General features: G+C 31.6%; 3 protein-coding genes across 5 annotated transcripts; 1 reads left to right on the top strand and 2 right to left on the bottom strand.

The window, feature by feature from the left end:
* Positions 1-41: 41 nt before the first annotated feature.
* Positions 42-3,721, bottom strand: LOC8274933 (elongation factor P). The gene is made up of 7 exons (XM_048370012.1): positions 3,449-3,721; positions 3,258-3,335; positions 2,691-2,797; positions 1,738-1,815; positions 1,346-1,447; positions 947-1,028; positions 42-324 (listed from the first exon to the last, which is right to left on the bottom strand). The coding sequence occupies exons 1-7, from the start codon at positions 3,621-3,623 to the stop codon at positions 206-208; spliced, it is 741 nt and encodes a 246-aa protein (XP_048225969.1). The 5' UTR covers positions 3,624-3,721; the 3' UTR covers positions 42-205.
* Positions 3,722-10,568: 6,847 nt separating this feature from the next.
* LOC8274932 (B3 domain-containing transcription repressor VAL2) lies at positions 10,569-17,736 on the top strand. 3 transcript variants are annotated; one of them, XM_015725085.3, is made up of 13 exons: positions 10,569-10,874; positions 11,078-11,207; positions 11,672-11,753; positions 11,850-11,951; positions 12,336-12,979; positions 13,117-13,213; positions 13,325-13,499; positions 13,845-13,921; positions 14,104-14,421; positions 14,917-14,966; positions 15,610-15,723; positions 15,827-15,894; positions 16,576-17,736. In XM_015725085.3, the coding sequence occupies exons 2-13, from the start codon at positions 11,095-11,097 to the stop codon at positions 17,370-17,372; spliced, it is 2,637 nt and encodes an 878-aa protein (XP_015580571.1). In that variant the 5' UTR covers positions 10,569-10,874; positions 11,078-11,094; the 3' UTR covers positions 17,373-17,736. The 3 variants fall into 3 exon arrangements, with proteins under 3 accessions (XP_015580571.1, XP_015580570.1, XP_048225946.1); XM_015725084.3 differs by having other exon boundaries at positions 10,570-10,874; positions 13,996-14,421; XM_048369989.1 differs by lacking the exons at positions 10,569-10,874; positions 11,078-11,207; positions 11,672-11,753 and having other exon boundaries at positions 11,868-11,951; positions 12,336-12,386; positions 12,521-12,979; positions 13,996-14,421.
* Positions 17,737-21,237: 3,501 nt separating this feature from the next.
* Positions 21,238-25,326, bottom strand: LOC8274931 (probable serine/threonine-protein kinase PBL1). The gene is made up of 5 exons (XM_002528640.4): positions 25,096-25,326; positions 23,535-24,204; positions 22,776-23,033; positions 22,307-22,426; positions 21,238-22,119 (listed from the first exon to the last, which is right to left on the bottom strand). The coding sequence occupies exons 2-5, from the start codon at positions 24,156-24,158 to the stop codon at positions 21,490-21,492; spliced, it is 1,632 nt and encodes a 543-aa protein (XP_002528686.1). The 5' UTR covers positions 24,159-24,204; positions 25,096-25,326; the 3' UTR covers positions 21,238-21,489.
* Positions 25,327-27,270: the final 1,944 nt, after the last annotated feature.

Raw genomic sequence — 27,270 nt, 5'->3', positions numbered from 1 at the left:
ACATTAAAAAAAAAAAAATGGTAATTTTAGCAGAGCCTGTGTTAAGTTTAAGAAACAAAAAGAACCATATCCTACGCAAATTTTCCAAAATGTTAATACATGCTTAATTGACTCCCCCTACTAAAAATATGGAAATTCAGGTTGGAAATCTTCTGCTATCCGAGTGTAGTATGCAAAAATTGAACTCTGAAGTCTGAACTGAAACTTATGCCCTGCTCATATATTGACCAGTTCTTGTGTCTACCAATATTTCGTCACCAGCATTAATGAACAGCGGAACATTTACTGTAACTCCTGTGTCCAGAGTAACTGATTTTGATCCACCTGTCATACCAGTTTGTTTCTCCAATATTAAGGCTAAAGAAAATTAAAAAAAAATACATTCTATACCTATAAATAGTTCCGCAAAACTGGAAAAATACCAAGAAGACAAGCCTTGTTCCATATATAAATATGTATCCACATATACCATAAAATCACATGAGAAGTGGCAAAAAGACTGTCTCAAGCTTTATCTCGTCTTTTTTTTTTTTTGCCACTCTTTGTTAAATTAATTTCTTAAGGAAAAATTATGACTTTTTAACAGTTGCATTGGCATATTTGGTAGTGTTTATTACATTCGTAAATTGTGCATCTCTGGTAGACTATTCAAAATTCATTTCGACCTGCCCGTCACAACTGTGCTGATCCAGAAAACTCGGGGTATGCACAAATCAGGTCACTTCAGATTGATATTATCTAAACCTAGTTAGTAATGATAATAACGGAGCAAGTTTATCTGGTTTTCTGATCTGTTACTATAAGCATTTTACTCTGTCCAGGGCAGTTTGGCACATATTAGGAGTCTGCATACATTTATGAGCATATAAACTGAGCCAATAAGTATTTGCATCTAGAGAATACAAGAAATAGATGAGTTTCCATGAATGAAGCCAGAAGACATTACCTTGAGCAGTATCACCTTTGAGGCCAGGATCGGCATCAACTACAGTCAACTGTACCGTGATTGGAAGTTCAAAATCAATAACCTGCAAGCATAAGAGCAAACTGATAGCTAACCATACTAATAATTCTGGCGAATAGATGCCAACCATATATCACATGTTTTTATATCTAGTGTGAACTAAAAGAGTATAACTCCAATAATTGCAATATTATTCAGTTTTCATCAGGTGGTGCCACCATAATCAGTGCCACAAGTGGCATTTTTCTGAAGAAAACGTAATGATCATCTTTTAAGCACAAAATTCTTATCAGAAAACTATCTCGAAAGTTCTTAGAAATAATAATGCCTTTTCATATAAATGTATGGAAATTCGCCAAGTTCAGAGAAATAGAGAAGTACCTTCCCGTTCCAAAACAGCAAATTGCAGTCCATTCCCTCTTTCAGAAACTTTGTCTTATCACCAACATCTTTCTCACCGAGACGATACTCTTCAAAAGTATTCTGTAAAGGTCAAATAAAATTAAAGAGTAGCGAAAAAACTTGAGAAAAATTGGTTCAATACACGTTAACTGGGACAAACCAACCATCAAGACCTTAGCTCAAGTTTACTACTAAGTACCATTGCATAATTGAACAATTCAACAAAAAATGTTTTAACTAGTACAGAGTATTCATGCAGAACCATTAAGTACTATAAATCCTAGGGCGATGGCAGAATAGAAGATTGTAAGAATCTCTGCCATAAAACAAACTATAGCATAAAGAACTAGTCAAAGATACCAAGGGAATACCAGGTCCATGAAGACAAATTGAGCACCATCTTTGTACGTGAACTGCTTTGTCTCCTTGAATACATCTGCCCCCTCTATCTGAAAAGACAATAGCAAAAAGACATGAGAAAACCTGAACAAACATCCTCCAAGACTGAGACTGAATAACTATATTGTTGATACTGACATGATATACTCTTGTCAAAGAATTTAGAACTCTTTGTTGGGAATCCAAGAAATCAAAAAGGAAGCAATTACTCATTACTTTATAGTACAGTATCAACAGAGCAAGCTTAAAAAAAAATAGATATGCAGGATGCAAGCAAAAGGAAACAGAAATTTCCAAATAAATCATCCAAGCCATTAACGAAATCGGAATTTTATGCCTCACAAACTAAAGCTTTATTCTCTGATATTGCTGATTTATCATTATAGGATATACTCAGAGTCCTAAATATCATAGAATCAGAGCTAATAGTTTGCTGTCACAAATTTCTGCATGCATACATTTGATAATAACAATGCACAAATATATAAAAGAGAAACATACACATATTGAACAATTGGTATCTCATACTGATTGAACTGACATGAGTAGACAGAAAATCTAAAAGCCACTATAATTACAACCCTTTGTAGCAGATAGTAATAGTGCAACATATTAATGATGCACTAAACAATTTATTAAAAACAACTGTACTTATTCATCTAAATCACTGTTAATTACAGAACAAGCTAGATTGTTGTTTTCTTTAAACATTTGAAGCATCCTGTCCTCTCAGAAGCCGATACACCTTCACAAGATCTACAACCAGTGTATTAACTAATATGCACTTTCTAACTATAACTTGTGCAAATTAAAAACAACAATGGATAAATACAAGTTAACATCTAGGGATTTCCATATAAAATGAGAAATGAACTGGCACATGGAATTATATTAGTAGAACCATTTTCAGTTTAAAAGAAATTACCCCAGATCCAGCTCGAAAAGTTTTCTCAACAGTATTTCCTGTTATATAATTGCGGATTTTGGTCCTGACAAATGCTGCACCCTTTCCAGGTTTCACATGAAGAAACTCTACTCAAAGGCAAATAAACACCAAAGTAATAAGATACAAAGTAGCGTAGGTATATGGATGAGGGCCATATATCAAGGCCTAGCCCTTAGGTAATAGGTGAGAAACATTATACACCGGATGCTGGAATTAGTAGAGATTATCGAGAACTACATTTTGTATCTTTGGATTAAGAATAGAATGCGACTCTTGGAATAAGATTCTAATGTGATATTTTTACATTTAAACAGTTTGAATTTTAGTGGAAACGACATCTAAATGTCTATACGTAATTTGTACAAATACCAATAAGTTATGTTACTATTTAGTTATCTCAAAAATGATTGACATCTGTTTTTCTTCCCATATCATTTCTAGGCCTAATAAACATGCCCTCCGTGCCATATTAGATGGCAAAAATGTGTATGATAGATCACAACCCACTAAATAAATAAAACAGAAAAAAGAAACACATAAAAATACCTAAAACACGCCAAGGAGCACCATCGACTTCAATGTTGGTACCCACTTTGATATCATTACTGGACAATGCATATATCCCTGCAAGAACAAACAGTACTGCTCAATTACCATCAATAATACCCAGAAATTTAAATTTGAAGAAAAATGCTGAGTTTTAAACTATAAAGATTCAAGATTGAGAGCCATAATACTGGGAAAAGGGGGACGCGAAGGTGTTTTAGGGAAAATCCGCAATGGAAGAAATGAGGGTTTTGAAGAGAACGAGAGCGATGAAGCAGTTGATGATGATGATGAAGTCGGAAAGATGGAATAAGCAGAAGAAGAAGAAGAAGAAGAAGAAATAGTGAAATTCGCAGTTCCCGCCATTGTTAATTGAGAAGCAAGAAAATTGTAAGAAATGGACAGGGAGTGATGTGTTGAGTGATGAAGCGTCCTACTTAGATAAGGGAGTTTTATGTTGGGCCTTATTTCAATCCGTACCTCTGGTCCCTAGTATTTGCATTGCATGATTTAAAGCTTGTCAACTCCTTTCCGTTATAATTCCAAAATTTATGACTCTTCTTTTTCTTTATGCCAACGAGGGATAATAAATTCTCCTATTAAATATAACATCATTTAAACTTAATATTTCTCATTTCTTTGCTACTCAGCTCAAATGTTCTCAAAATATGATATATATCATTTTTATTCATTCACGGCCACCATGCTATTGACTACATAATTTATATTAATCCTGGTAAAAATTCATCTAATTTAAAAAAATTTAAGTCTTTTTATTTTCAAAAATAAATATTCTTACATTTGAGCTGAATTTTAAATATTCAAAATATAATATTTAAATATAAAAATAGACAAAAAAATATATTAGATATTTTGACTTTATCTATTTGATCATTTAGTATATTAATATTTAATATAATTTAATAGATTTTTTAATTTAATTTATTATGATATTTAAAGTTTTTAATATATGATTACATTTAAAATATTTGAGAATTTAAATGTTAATAAAAAATAATATTTAAGTATTAATCATCATCCGGTTTGGTTGAGGGATGTGTCTCTTATGATATACGAGCCAACTACACCCTAAAGTTAAATGTAACAAACCTTAATTATTAGAGCTCTAGTTCATATAATAAGTTAGGCCGCCTTGCTCGCTCAAAGTGAGACGCGCTGGAGATCTCAATAATCTTTTTTCGAAATAAAGTACCGCTATTCGAGAAAAAACTAAGATTGTTGTATCAAATTGAAAAAAATTCAATATTTGAATTAAACACTATTTACTCATGTGGTTGGATTTAATATATGAGTCCGTCTCTATATTTTTTTATATATTAGAATTAAATAATTAGGTCTTAATCTAGTGAAATAATTTCGACACTAAATTGATAAATTCACTATTAATAAAAAAAAATCTTGATTATCTTGTATATTAAAAATGAGACTTTTTATCAATCATTTAAATGAAATTAATTCAAGTAAATTTTTTATTTTTAATATATTTTGATTTTTGTGTCTAATAAAAATGATAATTTTTAACTATTTAATTTAATTAAAATTTAAAATTAAATTACATAGTAATTTAATAATATTAAATAAAAAATACTTTTAATACGTTTAAATTTTTCATAATTAAATTAAACAAGTAAAAAAATATTGAGTTAAATACTAAAAATAAAATTTTATGCTAATTTAATAATAAAATTAATTTTGAACAAATTTGATACTTAATAATAAATTTAAAAATTAACTTATAATCTTAAATTACCATATTATATTTCAACTAACAAGAAAAGAGTAATGATTAGTTATGATATATAATCAAAGCACATAATCCTTTTTTTAATATAATTCTATTAGTAATTTTAATAGACGTGTATAGTAGTTATAAAAGAACTGTAAGCATATATAAATATTTTGAAAAAAAAAGAAACCTATTTATTTATAAGAGGAATATATGTGTATATAATTCCTAAGCAAAAAACATTAAACGACACATATATTGGAATGAAGGGATTACTCCTTTATTCAAGTTTAAATCTATTTGTTGCTTATTTTTGAGAATGATTCAACAGCTTGATATTTCCCTCAATTCATCAATAAATTATAAATTTTATTTATAAAAAATAATTAAAATTTTAGATATTAAAAATTATTATATTCAATATTTTAAAGTCAATTATATATAATTTTATTCTTCTTTAAATATTAAAATCAAATGACATCCGACTGATTTAAATACAACTTAGAAAGAAGAAATTTCATGAAATATGTTCTTTTATATAAAGTTTTAATTTTACGACTTATTTTCAAAAAAATTCTCTGTGATCTTTTTCAAAAGAATTTAACTTTATAACCTTTTACTTTTTTAAATTCCATTAAGCTAAAATACCAAAAGTATACATAAAAATATAAAATGATATCATTTACTTTTCATAATTGTGAAACCAATCGAATCAAATAAAGTATATGTTTTTGTTTTTATTTTGTATTTTTATGTTTAGTATTCATAAATTGAATAATATATAATATATCTTTTTATAAATAGTATGTTTTGATGATCTAAATATGTGTATTTAAAAAATATATCATAATATATTAAAAATATATCAAAACGCAGTTAAAAATATATAACAGTATAATTAAAAAACCAAAAAAGTCATTCAAAGAAGGATAGTAGTTTTTGTGTTTATAGCAATTATTTGAGACTTTATGATAATAGAAAGGTTGATAGGGATGAATGATGAAGATAATATTATTATAATTTTATTAAAAAAAATATTAATATAATACTAATAAAATAGTAAAAGAATAGCATAATCAGCTCCAAAAGAAAATCGTAAAAATAACTTCTTTTTTTTCAAATCTTAGCTCGTAAAAGAAATTGGACAGTAAAAATAAAATTATCCAGCACATTTCCTGTATGTATATTTAATAAAAACACAATTAAAAATTCAATACAATTTACGTTTGATACAATTTTGGCCCTTTCATTTTAGATGGAACAAGATTTGATACTGTTTTGATGAAAAATTAATACAAATACTTGTGTCTTTGATTTATTCTAAAAATACTTTTTAATAATAATTTTTAAAATTTTATAATGAAAAAATGACGTGGCTAGTTAATTTTATTTACTAAAATCAAAATTAGTAAGCTTTATAAGATTGATTACATTTAGATGTAAGATGTATAAAAAAGATAAACATATATGAAACACTTAATGATCATATTATTATGTTTATGGTAAATTATTTTATTCTTTTAGTAAACACCGTCGATTCCTATATCATCTTTTAAAATTAACTAAAAACTGTTTTTGTAAATAATTTAAAAGTATAAATATTTTAAAATTTTGAAATAATTGAATAAAATTATATTTTTTGAATCAATTGGATAAAAATATTAAAAATACATAAATAACACTCAAAATTTAATTTGATTAATAATTAAATTATAATACAAGATATTAAATATAGAAATAAATAGTAAAAATAATAGTTTGATTCACAAATATTTGGAGTTTAGTATTATATAATTGAACTCGATCGGAAAATCAATTCGAATAACTTAAGTTGTAAAGTTAAGAGTTACATAGTTTTATATATATATATATATATATATATAGATGACAATTTATTTTACCCATCTTTGTAGGAAGAAGAAAATCTGAAAATAGTATTACGAAATGTATCTCATTTTAAATTTTATGAATCAGGCACCAAATAAAAAGGTGAAGTCATCATGTTAAAACCCAAATTTAGACATGTTTAAATTTGGCGACATGAGCATATGCTGAGGACATCATTCTCCCCTTTCCAACTGTGTAGGAAAATAATCGAACATAGAGAACCAAAACACACATGGTCTAACACAAAGCTTTGCCCTAAAGGCAGATAAGATAATAAAAGCCTATTAAATCCAATGATTATCAAGATACAAAGGTTATAGCAATTAAGCAAAGGCATCGAATATCTAATTAATTTGTGGCCCTTTGATTTGATATGTTCTTGACAAGAGTTGTTTACCTAATTAATGCGTTCTTACTAGTGCCTAATTAACTCGAAGCGACTATTTCAGACTCCATATTTTGGATAATTATCAATATAACACATATTACTCATTTATTATTTGACTTCAATATAGAATTTGCGTTTTGACTCCTCCTTTTATTTATTCAATCCCTTATTTCTCAAGTCATCCTATGGACTCTTCATACTTAAAGCTTTTATGTCTTTCTTGAAAGAAATTAAATTATGGACCTTTGGATAATTTATTGGATTGCAAAATTTATTGACTCCTATTATTCATCATCCATCATATGAGACCCATCTTATTTAAATATAAGCAAAGAAAGCCAAATTTTATTTAATTATATTCTTTTTATATTTTTATTGAATTTAATTTGACTATGAGCTATATAAAGGAAAATATTTATTTTATGTTACTCATTATAAAAATATTATAATTATTATTAAATTGTTAAATGGTAAACGAAGAAATTCGGATCTAAACTCTTTTCCATTAATTTTTACATGCTAAAACATCAATTAGGTTGTTGTTCAACTCCATTGTAAGTGTGGCTTAAGAGTATTACATAAGAAATTTATTAAATAGCTTTGACAATAATAAAAGAAATAAACTTAATTTAACTAATACGCTTTTATTACTACACGCTAAGTTATTGCAGTATAAATTTTATATTTCACTCCATTATGTTTCTTTCTGTGTCTAATTCTATAGATACTTTTACTCATATATCATTACTCATAATCAATAAGGGCAGAGTAAGAAAAAAAAGAAAGATTATTAATGCTTCATTAATTTATTGAAGTAAAACTTCATTTAAGAAAACCTCTAAAGTGATATTTATTTAAGATGATTTTTTATTTTTTATTATTTTTTGTTTATTACGCCATAAAATTCTTATTAATTACTCTAATTTTAATACCAATAATCACTGTATAAGTAAAAAGAAAAATATTAATCCTCCACAACATATAAAGATTTTGTAATATTATCAAGGAAAGAAACGAATTGAGAAGTAATTATTATTATTATCTTGTATTTGGTTGAATTTCTTCAATTTTATAACTATAAAGAGGGTTGACAGATCAATTTATAACATTCATTAATGAGTAATTATGGTATATGATAATCATGGGATCCATATACATAATAATAATAATAATAATAATAATAAGTATGCATTTTCCAATTCCCAAGACCTAACTTCGCACCTCGTATGATCATGAATCATCGTTCCCATATTTGATTAGGACCAAACATTCCTTCCTTCTGCTAACCTTAACCAAGATACCCTTTGTTTTATCCCAAAGGCCGCCTCCCATTATTAAATAATTCAAAATACCAGGCGCATTCGTCACGCGTGCACCCACGTGCCAGGTCAGTTGTCAGACGTGACTGCTCAGGTCTTCAGGCGCGTGGGTTAAAATTTCTCTTTCAGCGTGGTAGGTACATACCGCACTCCTAGGTCACCTAACATCATCGTCTCATTATATGACGTCATTTATAATTTTTAACTCTTATTATTTATTTTTCCTTTTTTTGATAAAAGGTAATCAACGACGGAATCATGATCGTCCACAGTTGACAAAATTCAGTTGGACGGCGTGGGACAGTTGTGCTGTCATGCCTTCCTTACAATTGAAATTGATGGGTACTTCAGTAATTTTAGCCACAGCACTCGATTGCATGCGAAATATGGGATTGGATAAAAAAACCGCCTAGTGGCGCACTTTACGGTGCTGTCCTGCCGCCGTATTTAATTTTCTTTTTAAACAATTACTACTCATTATTCTTATCAATTCATAAATTTACTTTTTCAATTTTTTTTAATTTCATAATACTAACTATTTTTTATTAGAAATATATTAATTATTTATTCAATATATATATATATATATTATTTTTATATTAAGAAATAATTAATAAATTTATAATATTTTATAAAAATAAATTAATTTTATAATTCAATATGCTAAATATTTTTAATTAAATAAACTAAATTAAAATGGATGAAAATAAAAAATTATAAAGATAAGTAGTTATGTAGTTGACGCATAATTAAAGTATAAATAATTAATTTTTAATTTATTCATTTATTTTTATTTTTTTTATATTTTTAAATTATTTATTAATTTATTTATATACGCTTATTTGACATATTTCATAAATAATATGTTAAATTAACTTATAAATTAATCAATTTTATATTTTTAGGTGCGTATTGTGGAAATTTTTTTAATATGTGAAGAATTATTTATGGAACTGCATCTAAATTATTATTTAAATTAAATTATTAATTTTTATTTTTTATAAAAATAAAAATAAATATTTATTTCCTAAACAGAAAAAAATATCCATCACAATCTTAAATATTTGAAACATTTAAGTATATTATTTTTACTTTTTGTGAAAATAAAAATAAAAATATCTTTTTTAAACAGAAAAAAATATCCATCACAATATTAAATATTTGAAACATTTAAATATACTAGCTAAAACGGTTTTTCTATATTTTATATTTTATATTTTATATTTTGATACATATACGTTCTAATGATATTATTTTTAATTATGCATGTTCTTAATTAACGTATAAATATAGCTTACTACTAAATATTCCAAAAACATGGAAAAGCCAATAGTAATAATCTGGAATAGTCTTGTTCCATAGTGCTAATTGGTAATGTCCCACGCGGCAACAAAAGGCAGCGGTTGCAATTTGACATGATCCATTAAATTATATTAATAATATGTCAACTTAGTTTGATTTGGTAATAATCTAATTCACCACAATCATATTATTTTAATTATACGATTACTCCCATCTAAACTCTATTCAGATAAATAAATAACTAGTACCGAACAATAACTTATAAACATTATGAAAAATTATAATGCATAAAATATTTCTATTAATCTATTATTTTAATTAATATTAATATATAAATTGACAGCTTCTGGATACACAATTCCAAAATAATAATTTATTAAAATTATTTATATATTTTGGTTTAATATTTAATCAAATTTTACACTTTTATTCTTAAATAAACATATTTATAATGAAATAATAATAATAATAATAATAACATGTGGGCTAATCTTTCATAAATTACAAGCAAGATATTTAGTAAAACAGGTATGTCTTCCCTTTTCTAATTATCCATTTGTATTGTCTAAATAAAATACCAATTTATATTTGTGATTTTAGTTTTTATTTAAAAAAAAAAGGGGGAAGTGAGAGAAAAGAAAGGTGGGGTGGAGTTAGCCGAGACTTGAAGTATCATCGTGCATGCATTTTTATTTGTTAGTACCAAACTCTTTTTCTTCTCTCTCTCTGTATTCTAACTTACTCTTGCTTTGCATGCACATTTTTTGTTTCCTTCCCTCCGGTCACCGGAAACCGCCTCCACTCCCGATCCATTCACTTCACCGCCTTAATCAAATTAATTTTAAGCACACTACTTCAAGGCCTGAGAGAGATTTATATGCATTAAAAAAAAAAAATCAAACATGTCGTCTTTCTATTAACAGTCATATAATTAAGTACCTCAAGTAGTATTGTATGAGAGATTGTGATAAGAGGTTAGCTTGCTTTTGCTTTATTCATCTTTCTTCTTCGCTTGTATACATATGGCTGCACAAATTTTATTATAAATAGTGAGTTTGTGTTGCCTTGCTTCTTAGTTGACTAATTTGTGCGTGTTTCACGAGTTGATTTAATTAAGGGCATAGTTAGGGATTTGCTTGTTTCAAAGTTGAAATTAAGTTTATGGAATTATTTGTAGGAGAAGTGATATTGAGCATGGAGTCGAAGAAGACGTGCATGAATGCATTATGTGGAGCGACCTCTAACGATTGGAGAAAAGGTTGGCCTTTGCGATCTGGCGATTTCGCTCTTCTCTGCGATAACTGCGGGTAATTTTATAATTCTCTATTTAACTTTACTCTTCTTCTTTTTTTTATGAGTCGCAGTGTTGGCAATGGAGTTGTACAGTGAACTACTTGTCAAGCTTCTTTTCATTCTTCTAATTCCATGTAATTATGCACCTTTCTATTTTTAGGCTTTGTCTGTATTATTGCTCAACTGTCATTATTGTTTTTGGACACTATTGAAATTTAATTATTTGCGTGCTCCATTTGTTAGAATCTAATGCTAAATCCATAGAGTTAGATTTGTGCAAACAACCTTTTAGCCTGAAATTGGAGACTGCAGCTGCACAATAAAACTTTTTTTTTTTTTTATATAGTTTATCGGATTTCTCACCTGAAATCTGAATTAGGAAAAATGCATCAGTTATTGGTATTTTTCAATTGCAAGCCACCATGTGTGGTAGTTGTGATCCATAATTTTAATTGGGGATGTTTCATTGTGGATACAGGACTGCATATGAGCAATCCACGTTTTGTGATCTTTTCCACTCAAAGGATTCTGGTTGGAGGGAGTGTGTTTCATGTGGCAAGGTAGTTAAAATTCTGCTCATTTTAACATCTCCCTTATAGGCTTTCTATAGATTACTCACAGAATGTAAACAAATTGAAACTTGGTTGGAATGGCAGCGGCTACACTGCGGATGCATTGCTTCCAGGTTTCTGCTTGAGCTGCTCGATGGTGGTGGTGTGAACTGTATAAACTGTATTAAGAGTTCAGGGATAAACTCTGTAAGTTCAAACCACTTGTATGGACTAGCTAATCTTTTTTATGTTTGTATTTGTCTTGTTTCCCACTGGTTCTAATGCATACTGTTTACAATGGTTCCTGATGTTCCTTGATCTCTTTCATCTTATGTGTCTGTGAATTATAGATGTAACAATGGGAATCCTATGCCAATTCAAACGTGGGTTTCTACAAATCAAAGAATTTAATCTTTGGTCAAATATTGCATATTTTTGTCAAAATTTGTCTTTTACTATTTTGTGGGAAGCAAGCCACTCTTCCTTAGTGTACCAGACTTATGCTAGATATTGGCTCAGATGGAAGCTCTGCAGTGTTAACTGTCAGAATCAGGTGTTGTTTTTAGCAAATACTAAAGCATATTTATACAGGTGATAGGGGATGAAAAACCTAATGGATTTGGCATGTCAAAACTTGACAATGTAAGTGAACTGCAGTCTTCTGACAACCAATTGGATGTAGAAAGGAAGTTTCTTCGGTTAGGCAATTCAACTGAGGTTATTGCCACAAGACATTTACTCCAATTACAGAATGATGAGACAAGTGTTTCTTTTAGGCAAATGAAACAGGAGGATAATTTTCCTCCTGTGGGGGAAATCGGAAGCACAAGTTTCTCAAATTTGAATCAAGCATCAAATGGGTTATCTCTAACTGCCAAACCAGAGACTCGTAAAGCAACTATTGCAGCAAAAGAGTTATATGAATCACTCACACAAACAAACTTGAGTATTACCCTGGGTTCCACTTTTGGGAACCCAATTCCCTTTCCTGGAGCTGTCGTTGATGAAAGGACTCAAAGTAAGGCATCCTCCCCACTCCAACAAGGGTCCAGGTGTCGCCATCTATTGCCCAAGCCTCCAAAGTCAGCCCTTGTGACAGGTTTGGAAACCAATGCAGGCATGGTTTCACAGATACGTGTTGCTAGGCCACCTGCTGAAGGACGGGGACGAAATCAGTTGCTTCCTCGTTATTGGCCTAGGATAACAGACCAAGAGTTACAGCAAATATCTGCAGAGTATCCATTAGTCATCATTTATTTATCTAGTCTTATTAGTTTTTTGTTTGCAGAACCGTGTAATATACTATACTTATATGCTTCTCAACCCTCTGTTAACTTGGATAGTTGATTACCTTAACTGTGTTATGCTTAAGTTCGAATTCCACTATTGTGCCGTTGTTCGAAAAGGTTCTCAGCGCCAGTGATGCTGGTCGCATTGGTCGTTTAGTTCTCCCAAAAGCATGTGCTGAAGTAAGTTTGTATTATCTTTGTGACAAATATACAATGGCCATCTTATTTCTTCCTAGAGATCTTTTGAAGATGACCTTTGCCATATATCAATTGAATTGAATCACTGTGCAGGCATATTTCCCTCCTATCTCTCAACCGGAGGGTCTTCCTCTAAGGATTCAGGATGTAAAGGGGAAAGAGTGGGTGTTTCAGTTCCGATTTTGGCCTAATAATAACAGCAGAATGTATGTTTTGGAGGGCGTAACCCCTTGCATACAGTCCATGCAGTTGCAAGCTGGAGATACTGGTATTGTTAATCTCAGCATAATGAAGATTGTTATTATAATGGGCATTCAAATTAACTTATCTTGTGGTTTATCCTCTTCAACATATATATCCCCTTGTAACCTGCTTTTGAAGTCCATCTTTTCTGTTGTGAATCTACTCCCAGAAACATAGCTTTTTGAGATCACTATAATTTTCTGTAAAGCTCCTGCCATTATTTTGTAACTGCAACACCCCAGTAGTTTTATGTTATAATCCATACATTAGAGTATTTCAAAAATTCAGGTCTAGTCTCTTGCGCCATAAGTTTTAGGGAAATGGTGGCATGTCAACATCATAACATATGATTTTACAATCTTTATTGCAGTGACATTTAGTCGTATGGATCCAGAAGGAAAACTTGTTATGGGGTTCAGGAAAGCATCAAACTCTATGGCAGTGCAGGTAAAAATGGAGTGAGTTTATGTGTTAATAGAATTGATTGTTTAGTATTGATATACAAATTATCAAATAAACAGGACATCCAACCATCTGCCATTCCTAATGGTGTTCATTCAAGTGAAAGTTTCTTTTCGGGTGTTTTTGAGAATCTACCTATAATTAGTGGTTACTCTGGCCTTCTTCAGTCACTGAAGGGAAGCACCGATACACATTTAAGTGCACTTTCCAAACATTTGCATTCAGCTAATGGTGACATTAGCTGGCATAAATCTGAGAAGCACGAGGAAAGGACCAGGGAGAGCTTGCTATTAACATCATTGCTGGTTCCAGAAAGAAAAAGAGCACGAAACATTGGGTCTAAAAGTAAGAGGCTTTTAATTGATAGTCTAGATGCTCTGGAGCTCAAACTGACATGGGAAGAGGCACAGGACTTTCTCCGCCCACCACCAACTGTAAAGCCTAGCATTGTCACTATTGAGGATCATGATTTTGAAGAATATGAGGTGAATAGTCTGATTGAATTTTTATTGATCATATATGTAATACAAAGACACAGCGTTCATATCTAAAATGTTCTGGTTACATGCTAATAATAAAAAATTTCAACAGATTCTTTCCTCATATCTTACAACAACTTGATATTTTACCCATTCCATAAAGATATTCTGCTTAAAAAAGATGCGCATGTTTGGCAACTGGAACTAATGTTGAATATCAAATCTAGTATACGTCATTTCGATTCTTAAGTGATTTTGAACCAAACTGTCTAACATGTGTGCAATGCATGATTTACGAATTCTCCTCCTCTTCACACACTTACTTTTACATGCATAAATTGCATGCTTGTGGAGGATTTAAAAAGAAGTTAAACCCCATTCCAGTTGATTCAGTCATGACAATCCTCCAAAACTTTCTAAAAATTCTGAATATGGAGCTCACCTTGTTCCTTGAGAAATTTAAGCTGTTGACTTTCTGATCCTATATATTTTCTCCTGTAGGAACCTCCAGTTTTTGGGAAGAGAAGTATTTTCATAGTTCGTGCAGTTGGGTAAGAATAATCATCTTGCATATCACTTAAATTTATTATTTATGCAATTTTCCTTGTACAATACTCTTCCACAATTTCCCTTACTGATTGTCTTTACCTGTCTAAAGTCCAAGTCAAATGTAAGTCATTGTATATCCTGTTTTAACCTTTCTTTTTGAGATAAATTTCCCCATGCATTTTTTACATAGCTCCTTCACTTTTGTTTGCTTTATTGATATGCTGCATGCCTAAGAAACATGAAAAAAAAAGGGGATTGGGAGTTTAAATCAAGAATAACAGTCGCAGCATCATAATTAATTGCTGAGTCAGGAAATAGCAATGTGCTAGTTTCTGATGGAAAAACATCTTATTAGTCCAAATTACCTAAATAGAAAATCTTGAGACCATTTTCCATTACGGTACATGAAACATGCTTTAAATTGTATTTAAGCTCTCAATTTCTGAATCATCAAGTATCCTGTGCCATTCAGGCGCTATATAATGGTGTCACCTATGCTGGAGCTGTAGTACCCTAGCCTCTTCCTGCAGTTTCTTTTTTTTTTTCTTTTTTCAAATGCATTATATCTCTGTCATTCGCGCTGGAATGAGTCTTAGTTTCTTCCTCATGGGTTTGGCTCCCACCTAATATAAGCTTTATAATCAGGGGGCAAGAGCAATGGACTCCATGTGATAGCTGCTGTAAGTGGCGGAAGTTGCCAGTTGATATTCTTCTTCCACCTAAATGGACATGTGCGGACAATCTTGGGGATCAAAGCAGGTTAATAACGTGTTTTCCAGTAGCCATTTTCTTTGGGCTGTGTTCTTTGTGAGAAAAACCAGTCTCCCTGTGACTATCCATAATGTTGATTTTGTATCGTCAGGTGTTCGTGTTCTGCCCCAGATGAATTGACGCCAAGGGAATTGGAAAATCTCCTGAGACTAAATAAGGGTATGAATTATGATAATGCCATGGCTCCCTTTTGACAGGAACATTCCATGGCCATTGCAGCGTGCACTATTTTATGATTACAAGCTTTTTCTTTTTGAAATTAAGTTCCACGCTGCATGAGAAGCTACTGTTAGAAGGTTTAAACTATATCATACACCTTGCTCTGGTTCTAATAGACTTGAAATTGTCAGACGTTCTTTACATAAATTAGTGCTACAGTATTCATTTCTGAAAACATAAAAAATACATGTGGATGCCGCCGAGTTGGATGTATGGTTTATGCCTTGTGTAATATGTTGCACTTGCATTGGTACGTAGTTCTGCTGCTTCTTTGGGTCTATAGAAGGAAGAGATATTAAAATTTACTCTCATGTGCTGAAACACTAATAATACTTCAAGATCTCGCCTGCACTTCAGTATGGTTTTTGCGTCTGCCTCTTCATGCTGTGACATTTAATTAACTGATGTACTATAGGGAACTTTTATTAATGTTGGACAAATACGCACATGCATGGTTTAATGAAGACAAGAGTCTGCATAGCTGATGTATTTTGCACAAAGATTTATCTTATGAAATGGCATTTACTTTCAAGTATATCTTTGCATTATTAACTGCAAACCATAAAAACTTCTGGAAGTTATATGGTTTTGGTTTTAAGTCTATCATGGCGTTTGCTATAGATTTCAAGAAACGGAGAATAACAACTATCCTTAGGCCAGCCCAGGAACAAGAATCTTCTGGATTGGACGCTTTGGCTAATGCTGCAATCCTTGGAGATGAGGCTGATCCAGGCACCACAGCAGTTGCTACTACAACCAAACACCCCAGGCATCGTCCCGGTTGCTCCTGTATTGTGTGCATTCAACCCCCAAGTGGTAAGGGAAAGCACAAGCCTTCATGTACATGTAACGTTTGCATGACAGTTAAGCGCCGTTTCAAGACCATGATGTTGCGCAAAAAGAAGCGTCAATCAGAGCGGGAAGCAGAGATTGCCCAGAGAAATCAGCACATTTCAGGTCTGAGAGATGAAGCCGAAGTAGAGAGCAGCTCTAAGCATGCATCTACACCCCAGGATCCTTCAGAGAATGAAGCTAGGTCAATGAATGAATTAGAATCCAAAAGTCAGAGCAACAATCTCTCAAACAAAATGGTGGACGCTGGGAAGGGGCACATAGACTTGAATTGTCAGCCAGACCGTGAAGAAGAGTCACAAGCAGGGGTAGCCCGTATGAGCATGATGAGTCTTCTTCAAGTAGCAAGCCTTCCGCTGGAGACATATTTGAAGCAGAATGGTCTTACAAGCTTGGTATCCGAGCAACAAGGAAGTTCAGCATCACATGTGCCACCCCAAGCTGGAGAGAGTGAAGGACGACTTCCTGAGGATTGCCAGATTGCTTCAGCTGTTCAAGAGCAGGAGAGTGGAGGTGAAGATAATTATGGACATGGACCAGAGGAAAGCCAAAATGATCCTGTATGAGATTTCCTTGTCTATTATTATTATTACTATTCTTGTTTTTGTTCTTGTATAATTACAAGTTTCTAGGTAGTTTTTTAGTGGGATGGGCAACATTTTTGGTTCTTTTATAGTTCAAGGATGTGTCTTTATTCATTATATGAAGTGTATAATACAAAAATGATTTTTCTTTTTGAATAATTCGGAGGGGGACTCATGTGAATAGATGTGGAGATTGCTAGATACGATGATTATGTAAGAAATGTTTCAAGTATAGAGGACAATGAAAACAGTGTCGGCCTTTGCACTTCGAATAGCCAGAAAGCTTCCTGTGTTCATGCTACACCAACGTTTAACGACAATAGTATTATCTGAAATTCCATTTTCATTTTGTCTTGTAATTAACATATATTTTCCATAAGGTGTTAATTTGCTATTAAAAAAGAAAAAGAAAAAGAAAAAGAAAAATTACTAATGACTTTCCATCGGCCTCAACTTATCAGTTTATGAATCAATTCAACCTCAGAATGTTTCCAGCACTACTTGTTGCTACATTCTCTAATGTGCTTCTGCTGTTTATATATACAAGGAATACGGCTTAAGTACCAATTTGCTCTCCAATTTTTTTAGCCTGGTCAAATCATTCTAAATTTTTTTTATTTTTATTTTTTGGCTAAATTTTCCCATTCCTTTTTGCATTTTAGCCAGTCTTTCCCAATAAAATAAAAACGTACCTTTTTCTTCTTAAATAATTTCTATGATTTGCTTTTAAAATTTGAGAGAAATATAGCTAGAGATAGAGGAACACAAAATATATTTATATATATATATATATATATAGTTAAAAATTCAAAATAATGCTTTTTATTTGTTTTATTTCTTTTTTAATTCATCTCCCTTGGCTTTGAAGGAGAGTGTAAAACGGATTGGTTAGAATGCAAAATATTTCAAGTAATTTAACTAATAAAGCATTGAACCTCACCAGAAAGTTCTAGAGTCAAATTGACACTTATTTTCCTTCTTTTTTGAATGGATGGAATTTAAAAAAGGAAATCTATCCTTTATTTTTCTAGTCTCTTATTTTTACCTTTTTATTTTGTTTTCCTTCCACAATGGAGAGAGAATATAGGGCGGAAAATGATAGTTATTTTCCTGTTTTCTTCCAAATATAGAAAAGTTATTTTTCTCTTTAATTTTCTGTCCTCTGTTATCCAAACAAATAATTTTTTTTCGAAGCACAACTGTCAACCAACTTTATAATGTCTAAATATAGAAAATATCGTTATATAATTAATTTTATCTATAAATAATTTACCTGTAAGTTTAAGTATAAGAAACACTTAAGAGGCAGCTAGAGTGGGCAAATCTTGGGCAATCGAGGAAGGTTAAAACAATAGTAGGGTAATAAGATCTAGTAACATCCGAACAAAATCAAGTTCTTTCTGCAAAATGAAACCCACAACACGTATGTTAGGCACATTAAAACAAAATAACAATCATAACGACTTCGTAGTTTCTTGTGAAGCATAGGCGGAGTGCTGAATTGGTGAGTCTTGGCTGAGATGAGATGATGTTTGTTTGGATATTGATTTACAGCCGTCTTTCTGATACAAAAAGGCAACTAGAAACAGTTGCTGAATGTGGAGAGATGACCAACTTCCAGTCCAAAACAGGCTATACTTGTGGATGGAAACTATATGTGGCTATGAACTTGACAGCATCTCAGTAAACGAAACTCTTTGGACGCATATGGTTGGACTTGGTTATTGGGACCAATTTGAAAGAATTATATATCTTCTTTTTTAAAAGCAATTCCTTGCCTCATCTTCTCCTTCAACATGACAATGACTTCAACGTTGGAACATTATGTGTTAGCCAAAATTCAGTGAACGGGGTCCAAAACTCAATTCAATGCATCTTTTATGATCAGTGACAAATTCAAAAGTGCAACTCTAACTGCTCCCAATTATGTTCTTTCTCTCCTCAGAAATTTCAATTCAATTCAATGAGCCACTAGATTTTTAAACTGGCGCCATTTCGTTTCAAATTTTGTTTTTAATGCAACGTGCAACACAATAAAACATTATCATACCATACGCACGAATTCAAATTTTAATGAGAAACCCGGACACTCTCGCAAAAAAAATTAACCATAAAAAGATTTTTAATAAAATTTTATTTAAACTTGATAAATGTTGCTCTTAATCCTTTTTGAGTAATGTACTTATATTGAATTACTCGTCAATACTAAAATTGTAAATAATTACTAACTAAAACAACAAAATTTAATTAAAATTTAAAATAATAGATATATCTCGTATTAAATCAGTGTCGTCCTTATCAATAGACACAAGATCGATTGGAGAGTTGGTCCATAATAAAACATAAACACATAGTCAGTGATAAACCGATACTAATTCGGTTTGAAATATAATTTGTCGCTAAAAATAGCGGTTGAAGTAGTTTATTAATTTTGAAATTGATTGCTTGGTTGTGTTTCTCTTAGGCTAATTGCTAAATATATAATATGTTTTACATTTATTTTGAATCTAGTATAGTCCTTTTTGGTAAATGTATTTCAATATTAATTTTAATCTTAGTTTTTGGTAAATTATCAGCCAAGATCTGCTTACAAGGCTGTAATTATGGTGATAATTACTACACCATTTTCAGAAACTTTTCTTATCATTTTTATTTGAAATTCTAAAAATCTAAGATTTGAAATACTTTTGACTGTAGTAACAAATGACAAAGAAAAGAAGAAGAGTTAGAAATGGATAAAAAGTTAGATTGCTAAATCTTCTTTTCAATTCTCATAAGATGAATAAAATATTTGAGAAAGATTATTTGTTGTTAGATTTTCTATTTATTTATTTGAATTTTACTTGAACAATATTATTTTTAATTATAAAATGAATCAACAATTTTAATACTCACTACATTTTATTTATTTATTATTATAGCTAGAATTGTGGTCATATCAATAAACTTTGGTTAATGATTGTGAGAGAAACTAAAATTAAAATTAAACTATATAATTAAGAAATTAAAATCACATGCTAAATATAAAAATAAGGGCAAGATATTATAATTTATGTGGCATATTTTCAGTTCCCAACTGGCTTGATAGGTGTTGGTGAGAGAATGGATAGCAATTAGTATTAGTATGTAATAGCAAGCAATCATTGGTGTTGCCATGCATATCAGGTTTCTCTTAATATGGCATCTACGCATATCATATATGGTAAAAATACTGCTAAATTGAACTTTGAATTATATATGAATGTATGATATTGAGGATGTCTTAATAAATTCATGTTTATTAATATCTTTATACAAAAGATAATCAGAATGAGTGACTACTAATTTCTAATTAATAATAACCAATTTTACTAGATATCACAATTGTGTACATATATATATATGATTTGATGAAAGAAGCAAAAGCAAACTTTTAACTGGGAAAAGTAAGCACGCTGAATGGAGACTTTTCAAGAAAGCAAAGGAAAGTAGCAGTATGATAATATCCTGTTATGTGAGGAATATTATGAATAAAATTCAAAGGTTGCTTTAATCTCTTGGGAATATTTCCTTTAAAGCTGCATCATTTTCACCAGCTAGGTTTTGCATTCAGCATCGTCTCCACTTCTGGTAATATATTCAATTCCCACATGGAAAGGACCATTTTATATTATGCTAGAAAGATTAAGATCTAGCATGAACATGAAGCTTAGGATTTTGTTTTGAAGAAATACGTGGAAAACATTTGCAGAATAAAGCAAAAGCAGAAGAATCACCACTCAGTGGAGGTTTCATTCAATTAGAAATGTGGAACAGGACAACTGCATATTGGATCAGAAATCAGCATTATCACTAAAGAGCAGCAGTATACTAGGCAAAGGGTGGATTTAGAATACTATCATATAAATGGCATTGTGGACTACAGAAACTAATCAGCCTCGAGGGACCAGGCTTCGCACTCTATCTACAAAACAACATCCTCTCTTTTATCTTGAAGGATTGGAAGGGGAAGAACCACATTTTATCTTTCTATATATTCTATTGAATCAGCAAAAAGGGAATCGAAAAGGGTATTCCAAAAAAGGAAAAGAATTTTAAAAGAGAAAATACATATTAACAATCAAAATCCTTCAACACTAGGCCTTCGAACAGCTGATGATGATGACTTTCGGCTTTCTTGCTGTTCCAATTCGTCCAATGAGAGGGTCGAACAGGCACGTGGAGGAAGAGAGATGGGCAAAGCAGGTGGCCTTGTAGGAGAAAGAGATGGTCGGGCTCTTGACGGTGGGGATGGTGAGAAACTTAACCTGGGTGCTGGGGTAATGATCCCATTCAGACTTGGGGATCTAGACATCTGTTTTCCAGCAACTGCAGCTGGTTCTTGCAAAGGGAATCGAGTTGAGGATTTCATGTCTTGTATGACTCTAAGATTTTCTACAATGGCTCTCATAGTTGGTCTTTCCAGTGGGTCCTTCTTAAGACATCTAAGAGCAATATCGGCCACTGTCCTTGCTGCTTTCAGAGGGAAACGGCCTTTTAGCTGAGGATCCATAATCAGTGACAGTCTACAGTCATCATCTAGGAAAGGCCGGCTCCATCTTACTAAATTCCTCTCCTCCTTGGGATGGCGATTATCAAGATTCTTCCTGCCGGTAAGTAGCTCAAGCAGCACAATTCCAAAACTCCATACATTGCTCTTCGGAGTCAACAACCCTCTCTCCAGTGTCTCCACAGAGAGATTAGCCACAGCCTGTAAGTAAAATAAAACATAATTAGCCCTCACTTACCTAACATCAGAAGCACATATCTAGCAATTAATGACTGCAAATTTAGTTGGAATCTATGCCTTCCCATATTAAAGTGAAGAGGTTAAAGGATCTGAAAGGTTTCGACATAGAGCAAGATAAAATGGAAGCACGCAAGGCAGAAGAACTTACCACTGAACTGTTAGAGATCTCTGTCTCAGGAATATGACCAACACAACCATATCCTGAAAGCTTTGCGCTAAAATCTTTATCGATCTGTATGTTGCCAGTAGAGAATTCATTGTACATTGCCTGTTAAACAACAGAACGCTTTCAGTAAACATATGAATATTGAATTACACCAAAAACTTCTATAACACTAATGCGAAACAGATCTTAAGCATTAATCTCCAAGAAAATTTCTTTACAAAATAACCTAAGGAACAAATAGGTCATTAGAATTCCAGGGAAATATATTGTATGCAGATTGCAATCATTAAAGATAACAAAAGAAAAATTATTTTAAAATGTTAAACACTTAATATTATCATCCTAAGGAATTATTACATAAAAGAACGAAAAAAACATGCAACATTCTTCTGCATGTTATTATTCACATCCAGACATATCAACTAACAGTGCAGATAAAATCTATAGATACCTGGAAAGGCCCCTCTTCATGCAAAAAAGTAAGACCTTGTGCAGCACATAAAGCAATTTTCATTCTGGTATTCCAGTCAATTGGAGGGCCATCTAATCTCCCATACAAAAGGCGGTCCAAGCTTCCATGATAAAGCCTCTCATAGATCAGCATTCTCTGCTCTGACCCATCACGTGCATGATAACCAAGCAATTTACACAGGTTTGGATGCCGCAAGGATGCAAGAGTATTAACCTCATTTATAAATTCCTTGAAACCCTGGAAGATCACAAGACAAATTGTTATTTCATTGCCAGACTTGATACATCACAAAACAGTTGAAAAAAGATGATCCGCACACCCACACTATTTTGTAAATGCATATCACAAAGACTCCACTAGAAAAAACCAAAGTCGTGGCCAGATAATGGTAATTATTGATTAGTTGTATTGAGTAGACATTTTCAAGCAAAAGTCATGCCCGTAATCATTTGTTGGTAGCTATTTAATGGAAGATTGTGGTCAAGGCATATGCAGTCAACTTCCAACAGAAAAGCATAGCCAATGGTCAAAATATTTCTTCCATTTATGGTAATCTATTGCAAAAGTTACCATAATATCTATTCTAAAAGTTACCAAAACATCTCTTCCATGCATGGCAAAAAGGTATCAAAAGTTTGCAAATCTGTTCAAATATGGTGGAGAGTAATTGTAGGAGATCTTCCTAAAGTGTGATCATAAACTTCATATAAGGAAAAAAAATGGTCCGTCATACTTTACCTGAGGGGAGGAATGAAGACGTGTAACAGTGGCTTCGAACTTCTTTGAACTTGAAGTATCATCCCCAAAGGAAGCCCGGTATATAATCGAAGAAAGACCTTCAGATACACACCGATCTGAAGAGAAATTGCGGCAAGCAGATATGATTTCATCATACGAAAAGTTCCTTAATGTTCCACTCTGTGTTACACCTGGTGGCAATGGCAATGGCCCAGAAGCATAGAGAGGGCCACTGCCATTTGTGAATTTCAAGCTACCTGCAGGCTTCAGTGCGGCGGCAGGAAGAGGAAGAGGCTGTGGGCTCAGGTGGTCCCTCGCTAAACTAACTCTGCTCTTCAACTCTTCATGCTCATCATATTCAATTGCTGCAAGATCATCTTGCTCTGCAGAATCAAGGCTTTCTGGAGCTGACTTTACCCGTGCTCTATTGTTAATTAATCTGTTATCTGGTTGAACAGGTTTCACTCTAGTCCTAAAACTAGGGGGTGCTGATTGCAATGACCGAGTTGGGATCTGGGGTTCTGGTAGCGTGGTTGGTGTTTGCTCCTTAGGACTAACACGCTTGATGGAAACTGAAGGTTCAGGCTTTTTCTTCTTGCTCTTCAAGACTGTGAAACACCCCATTTTACCACATTCAATGCCTTAAAGCTATAAGGGGTCTTCAAAGCTTCTGTCGAAAGAAAATTAAAAGCATAATTAGCAACACATGCTTAAATAATCAGAGTTTATGAACTTCATAAACGCCAAGGCTTCAGGTGGGAAACAGGGTGTGTTTGCATTTTTAATTACTCACACTAGAGAGGCAAACCTTAATTGAAGAATAAAGAAACTGATTAACAACTTAAGTTGCAGGAAACTCCATTTACCAGTAACACTGAGTAGCCCAATTAAACAGCAGGCAAACAAAGATAATACTTAATAGATCTTCTGTTATCCAGATTAAATTGCCATCATGAATTCAATAGTCCTCCCATAACAATTTTCGATAAAAAATCAATCTTTTCATAGGAAGAACAGCTCAAATTACACCCACAATTAAGTTTTAGCACGCCAACTGATTATAATTAGGGTCAAATTCTACAAAAATTAAGTAACCTATGTGCTCAAACATCGAGACAATTTTGTGCTACAGATTTCTTGACTAATCTGAAATGCCAACTAATAAGAAATTGTAGCAGTAATGCACTTTCAGAATAACACAAGAGAACCCATAAATCAACACCAATTAGCTTAAAAGCAAACCAAACTGAGATCCAAAATCACACAAAGTTTCAAAACCCCAAAAAGGCCCAATTTCTATACTCGCATCACCCAATAAGCCAGTTGAATTTACCTCATCATATATTTCCTAGAAACAGACAAACCCATTAATGAAAAAAATGGAAACTTTGAAGCATATAAAGGCAAATCAAGTCAACAAGACAAAGTTTAAGAACAAAATCCCACAATTCTCAAAATTCTAAAGTGAACCCATCATCCAGCTTCAAAGTCACAATCTTCCCATGATAAAAAGAAATTAAAACACTAGCAACAATACTAATAAATATTAACATAATCATACCTGGAAAAGGAAAAGACTGGCTCATGCAATTTTCGGTGCAAAGAAAAACAGACCCAAAAATACTAATGAATGAGAAGCTGTGGGTTTGATTTGATGAGAATTGAAAAGGAAAAGAAAAAAAATTTAAAAGCAAAAGAAACCCTTAACAAGTCAAAGAAAGGAAAAAGCTGAAAAGAAGTGTGAGAGGGAGAGATTTATTAAAGAAAGAAAGAAAGGGTAGAGAAGAGAAAAGGAGAAAGGAATATTAAGAATTGGAGAGAGAGAGAGAAAGAGAGAGAGACTGAAAAGAAAACAATAAAAAGAAAAATTGAAAGAAAAGAATAGAGAAGAAGAAGATAAATGGAGCCCAATGAGCATTGGTCAAACCTACCAAAACCCAGATTTAATTTACTCAATTTTAAATTCATTTTCTTTTCTTAAAATACATTTGCTGATGTGGGTTTCCAATTCCCATTTCACATTTTTGCCCCTTACTCACTCCCTATTTAATTATAAGCAAAATACAAATTTTTATGTCATTTTATTTTCTAGCACGTTGAGTTAGAGAAGATTTATATCACAGAAAGATAACCGTTTTAAGTTAGAATAAAGTCTTTGAATAGTGAATAGGTGGAGAAGAAACCCACCAACAATTACTTGAAAAATCTTTGAATAACAATCAATTATATAATATACATACCATTTCAACAATAAGTTGGAAAAGTTTGAATGGGATCTAGTTTTACAGAAAAGATTAATAGACAGTTAAGACTACTCTAATTACAAATTAAAATAATAGTTTATAGAGATTTTTTATCAAATTTTTTCCATCTTAGTCTCTTCACTTAATAACTAACAATTAAATTGAAAGTCTTATATGTTATTGCAACTATTTTTAGAAGTGGAGGCATGTTATGTTGTTTAATTCAATTCCACAAAATTAATTTAGAAATGAAATCGAACAACGATTATTCCCACTTGAAAGGATATCTCACTGTTCATACTAGTAGGCTCGATATGTTATATATATATCTCTACTTATACACAAAATCGATAGATGATTATCACATATTTATTAGTTTTAATTGATAGAGTATGTTTATAATATTAAAGTACAAAACACTTATATAGGAGTATCACTCTCTTATTAGTTACAGTAACACATTAAACCTAGGTAATAAATATTTACTATTTAAATAATTAAAATTACTCTTATTTTCTTATTTATTAAATTTCAAATAACTTTTCTATAACTCATTATTTAAGTAATTATCTGAAATATTTTCAATGCACATGTATAAATTATAACACCAAGGTTTTAATTATTAATCCATAATTACATCTTGACTAAAATAATATATATCATATTTAAAGAGGCATATTAAAAAATACAATTGAAAATAATTGCTAAAACATTATAAAAAAATAAAATAATAGAAAAAGTCTATTTTTATAAATCTAATATATTAGATATCTCATAATTATAAGTTCAATTATATAATCTTTAATATCTTACATTTAATTAGAATCCAAAATGCTAAAATAGTTAAGATAGGATATGAATGAAAATATTGTTGATTTAAGTTATTAATTCTATTTTGATGATTACAATCAATTAAGAATGCCTAGTTTTATGTTTGAGTTTGAGTGTTTATATATAAGGAAAGAAAATTAGTTCTTTTAAGACATGGCAGATTTACGCCCATAAATTTTTATTCATAGCCGTGAAATTTCAGTTGTCCAAGCATGAAGAATTCTCACCTCAAACGGTAAAAAATGCAGTAGTGTTCACAACATCCTTTCCAGCCATGAAAATGAGAATTCACGGTCGTAAAGAAATATTCACGCTCGTGAAAATGATCTCTTCCTCAAAATCTAAAAATACCATAGAAGAGTTCATAAAGAGAGTTCCCAAGATGTAAAGGAGATTTTTCATCTGTGAAGAATAATTTACGCCTGTAAAAAATGATTTCCTCCTTAAAACTTGAAAAAAATCACAAAATGATTCACGGGGAAAGTTCCTAAGTCATGAACACGAATTTCCAGCCGTGAAGAAGTTCACGCCCTTGAATAATGGAAATTCTCAAAATCTTCATTGAATCATATAAGAGCTCACGACTAAAGTTTTTAAGCCATGAAACCAGATTTCCTAGCTATGAATAAAACTACACAGTCGTGAAAGCAATTTTTACGGAC

Source organism: Ricinus communis, chromosome 10 (assembly GCF_019578655.1).
Source record: "Ricinus communis isolate WT05 ecotype wild-type chromosome 10, ASM1957865v1, whole genome shotgun sequence".
Lineage (NCBI taxonomy): Eukaryota > Viridiplantae > Streptophyta > Magnoliopsida > Malpighiales > Euphorbiaceae > Ricinus > Ricinus communis.
Note: the sequence above shows the minus strand (reverse complement) of the source record. Positions and strands in the feature narration are given on the sequence as shown.

Coding starts and splice junctions, on each gene's coding strand:
- LOC8274933 (XM_048370012.1), bottom strand. CDS start 3,623: ATGGCGGGAACTGCGAATTTCACTATTTCTTCTTCTTCTTCTTCTTCT. Junction 3,336..3,448: donor TTCGCGTCCCCCTTTTCCCA/GTATTATGGCTC, acceptor TTGTTCTTGCAG/GGATATATGCATTGTCCAGT. Junction 1,816..2,690: donor CTTTTCGAGCTGGATCTGGG/GTAATTTCTTTT, acceptor TTGTCTTTTCAG/ATAGAGGGGGCAGATGTATT.
- LOC8274932 (XM_015725084.3), top strand. CDS start 11,095: ATGGAGTCGAAGAAGACGTGCATGAATGCATTATGTGGAGCGACCTCT. Junction 11,754..11,849: donor AGTGTGTTTCATGTGGCAAG/GTAGTTAAAATT, acceptor TTGGAATGGCAG/CGGCTACACTGCGGATGCAT. Junction 12,980..13,116: donor TTACAGCAAATATCTGCAGA/GTATCCATTAGT, acceptor GTTATGCTTAAG/TTCGAATTCCACTATTGTGC.
- LOC8274931 (XM_002528640.4), bottom strand. CDS start 24,158: ATGGGGTGTTTCACAGTCTTGAAGAGCAAGAAGAAAAAGCCTGAACCT. Junction 22,427..22,775: donor ATGAAGAGGGGCCTTTCCAG/GTATCTATAGAT, acceptor GTTGTTTAACAG/GCAATGTACAATGAATTCTC. Junction 22,120..22,306: donor AGATCTCTAACAGTTCAGTG/GTAAGTTCTTCT, acceptor TTTTACTTACAG/GCTGTGGCTAATCTCTCTGT.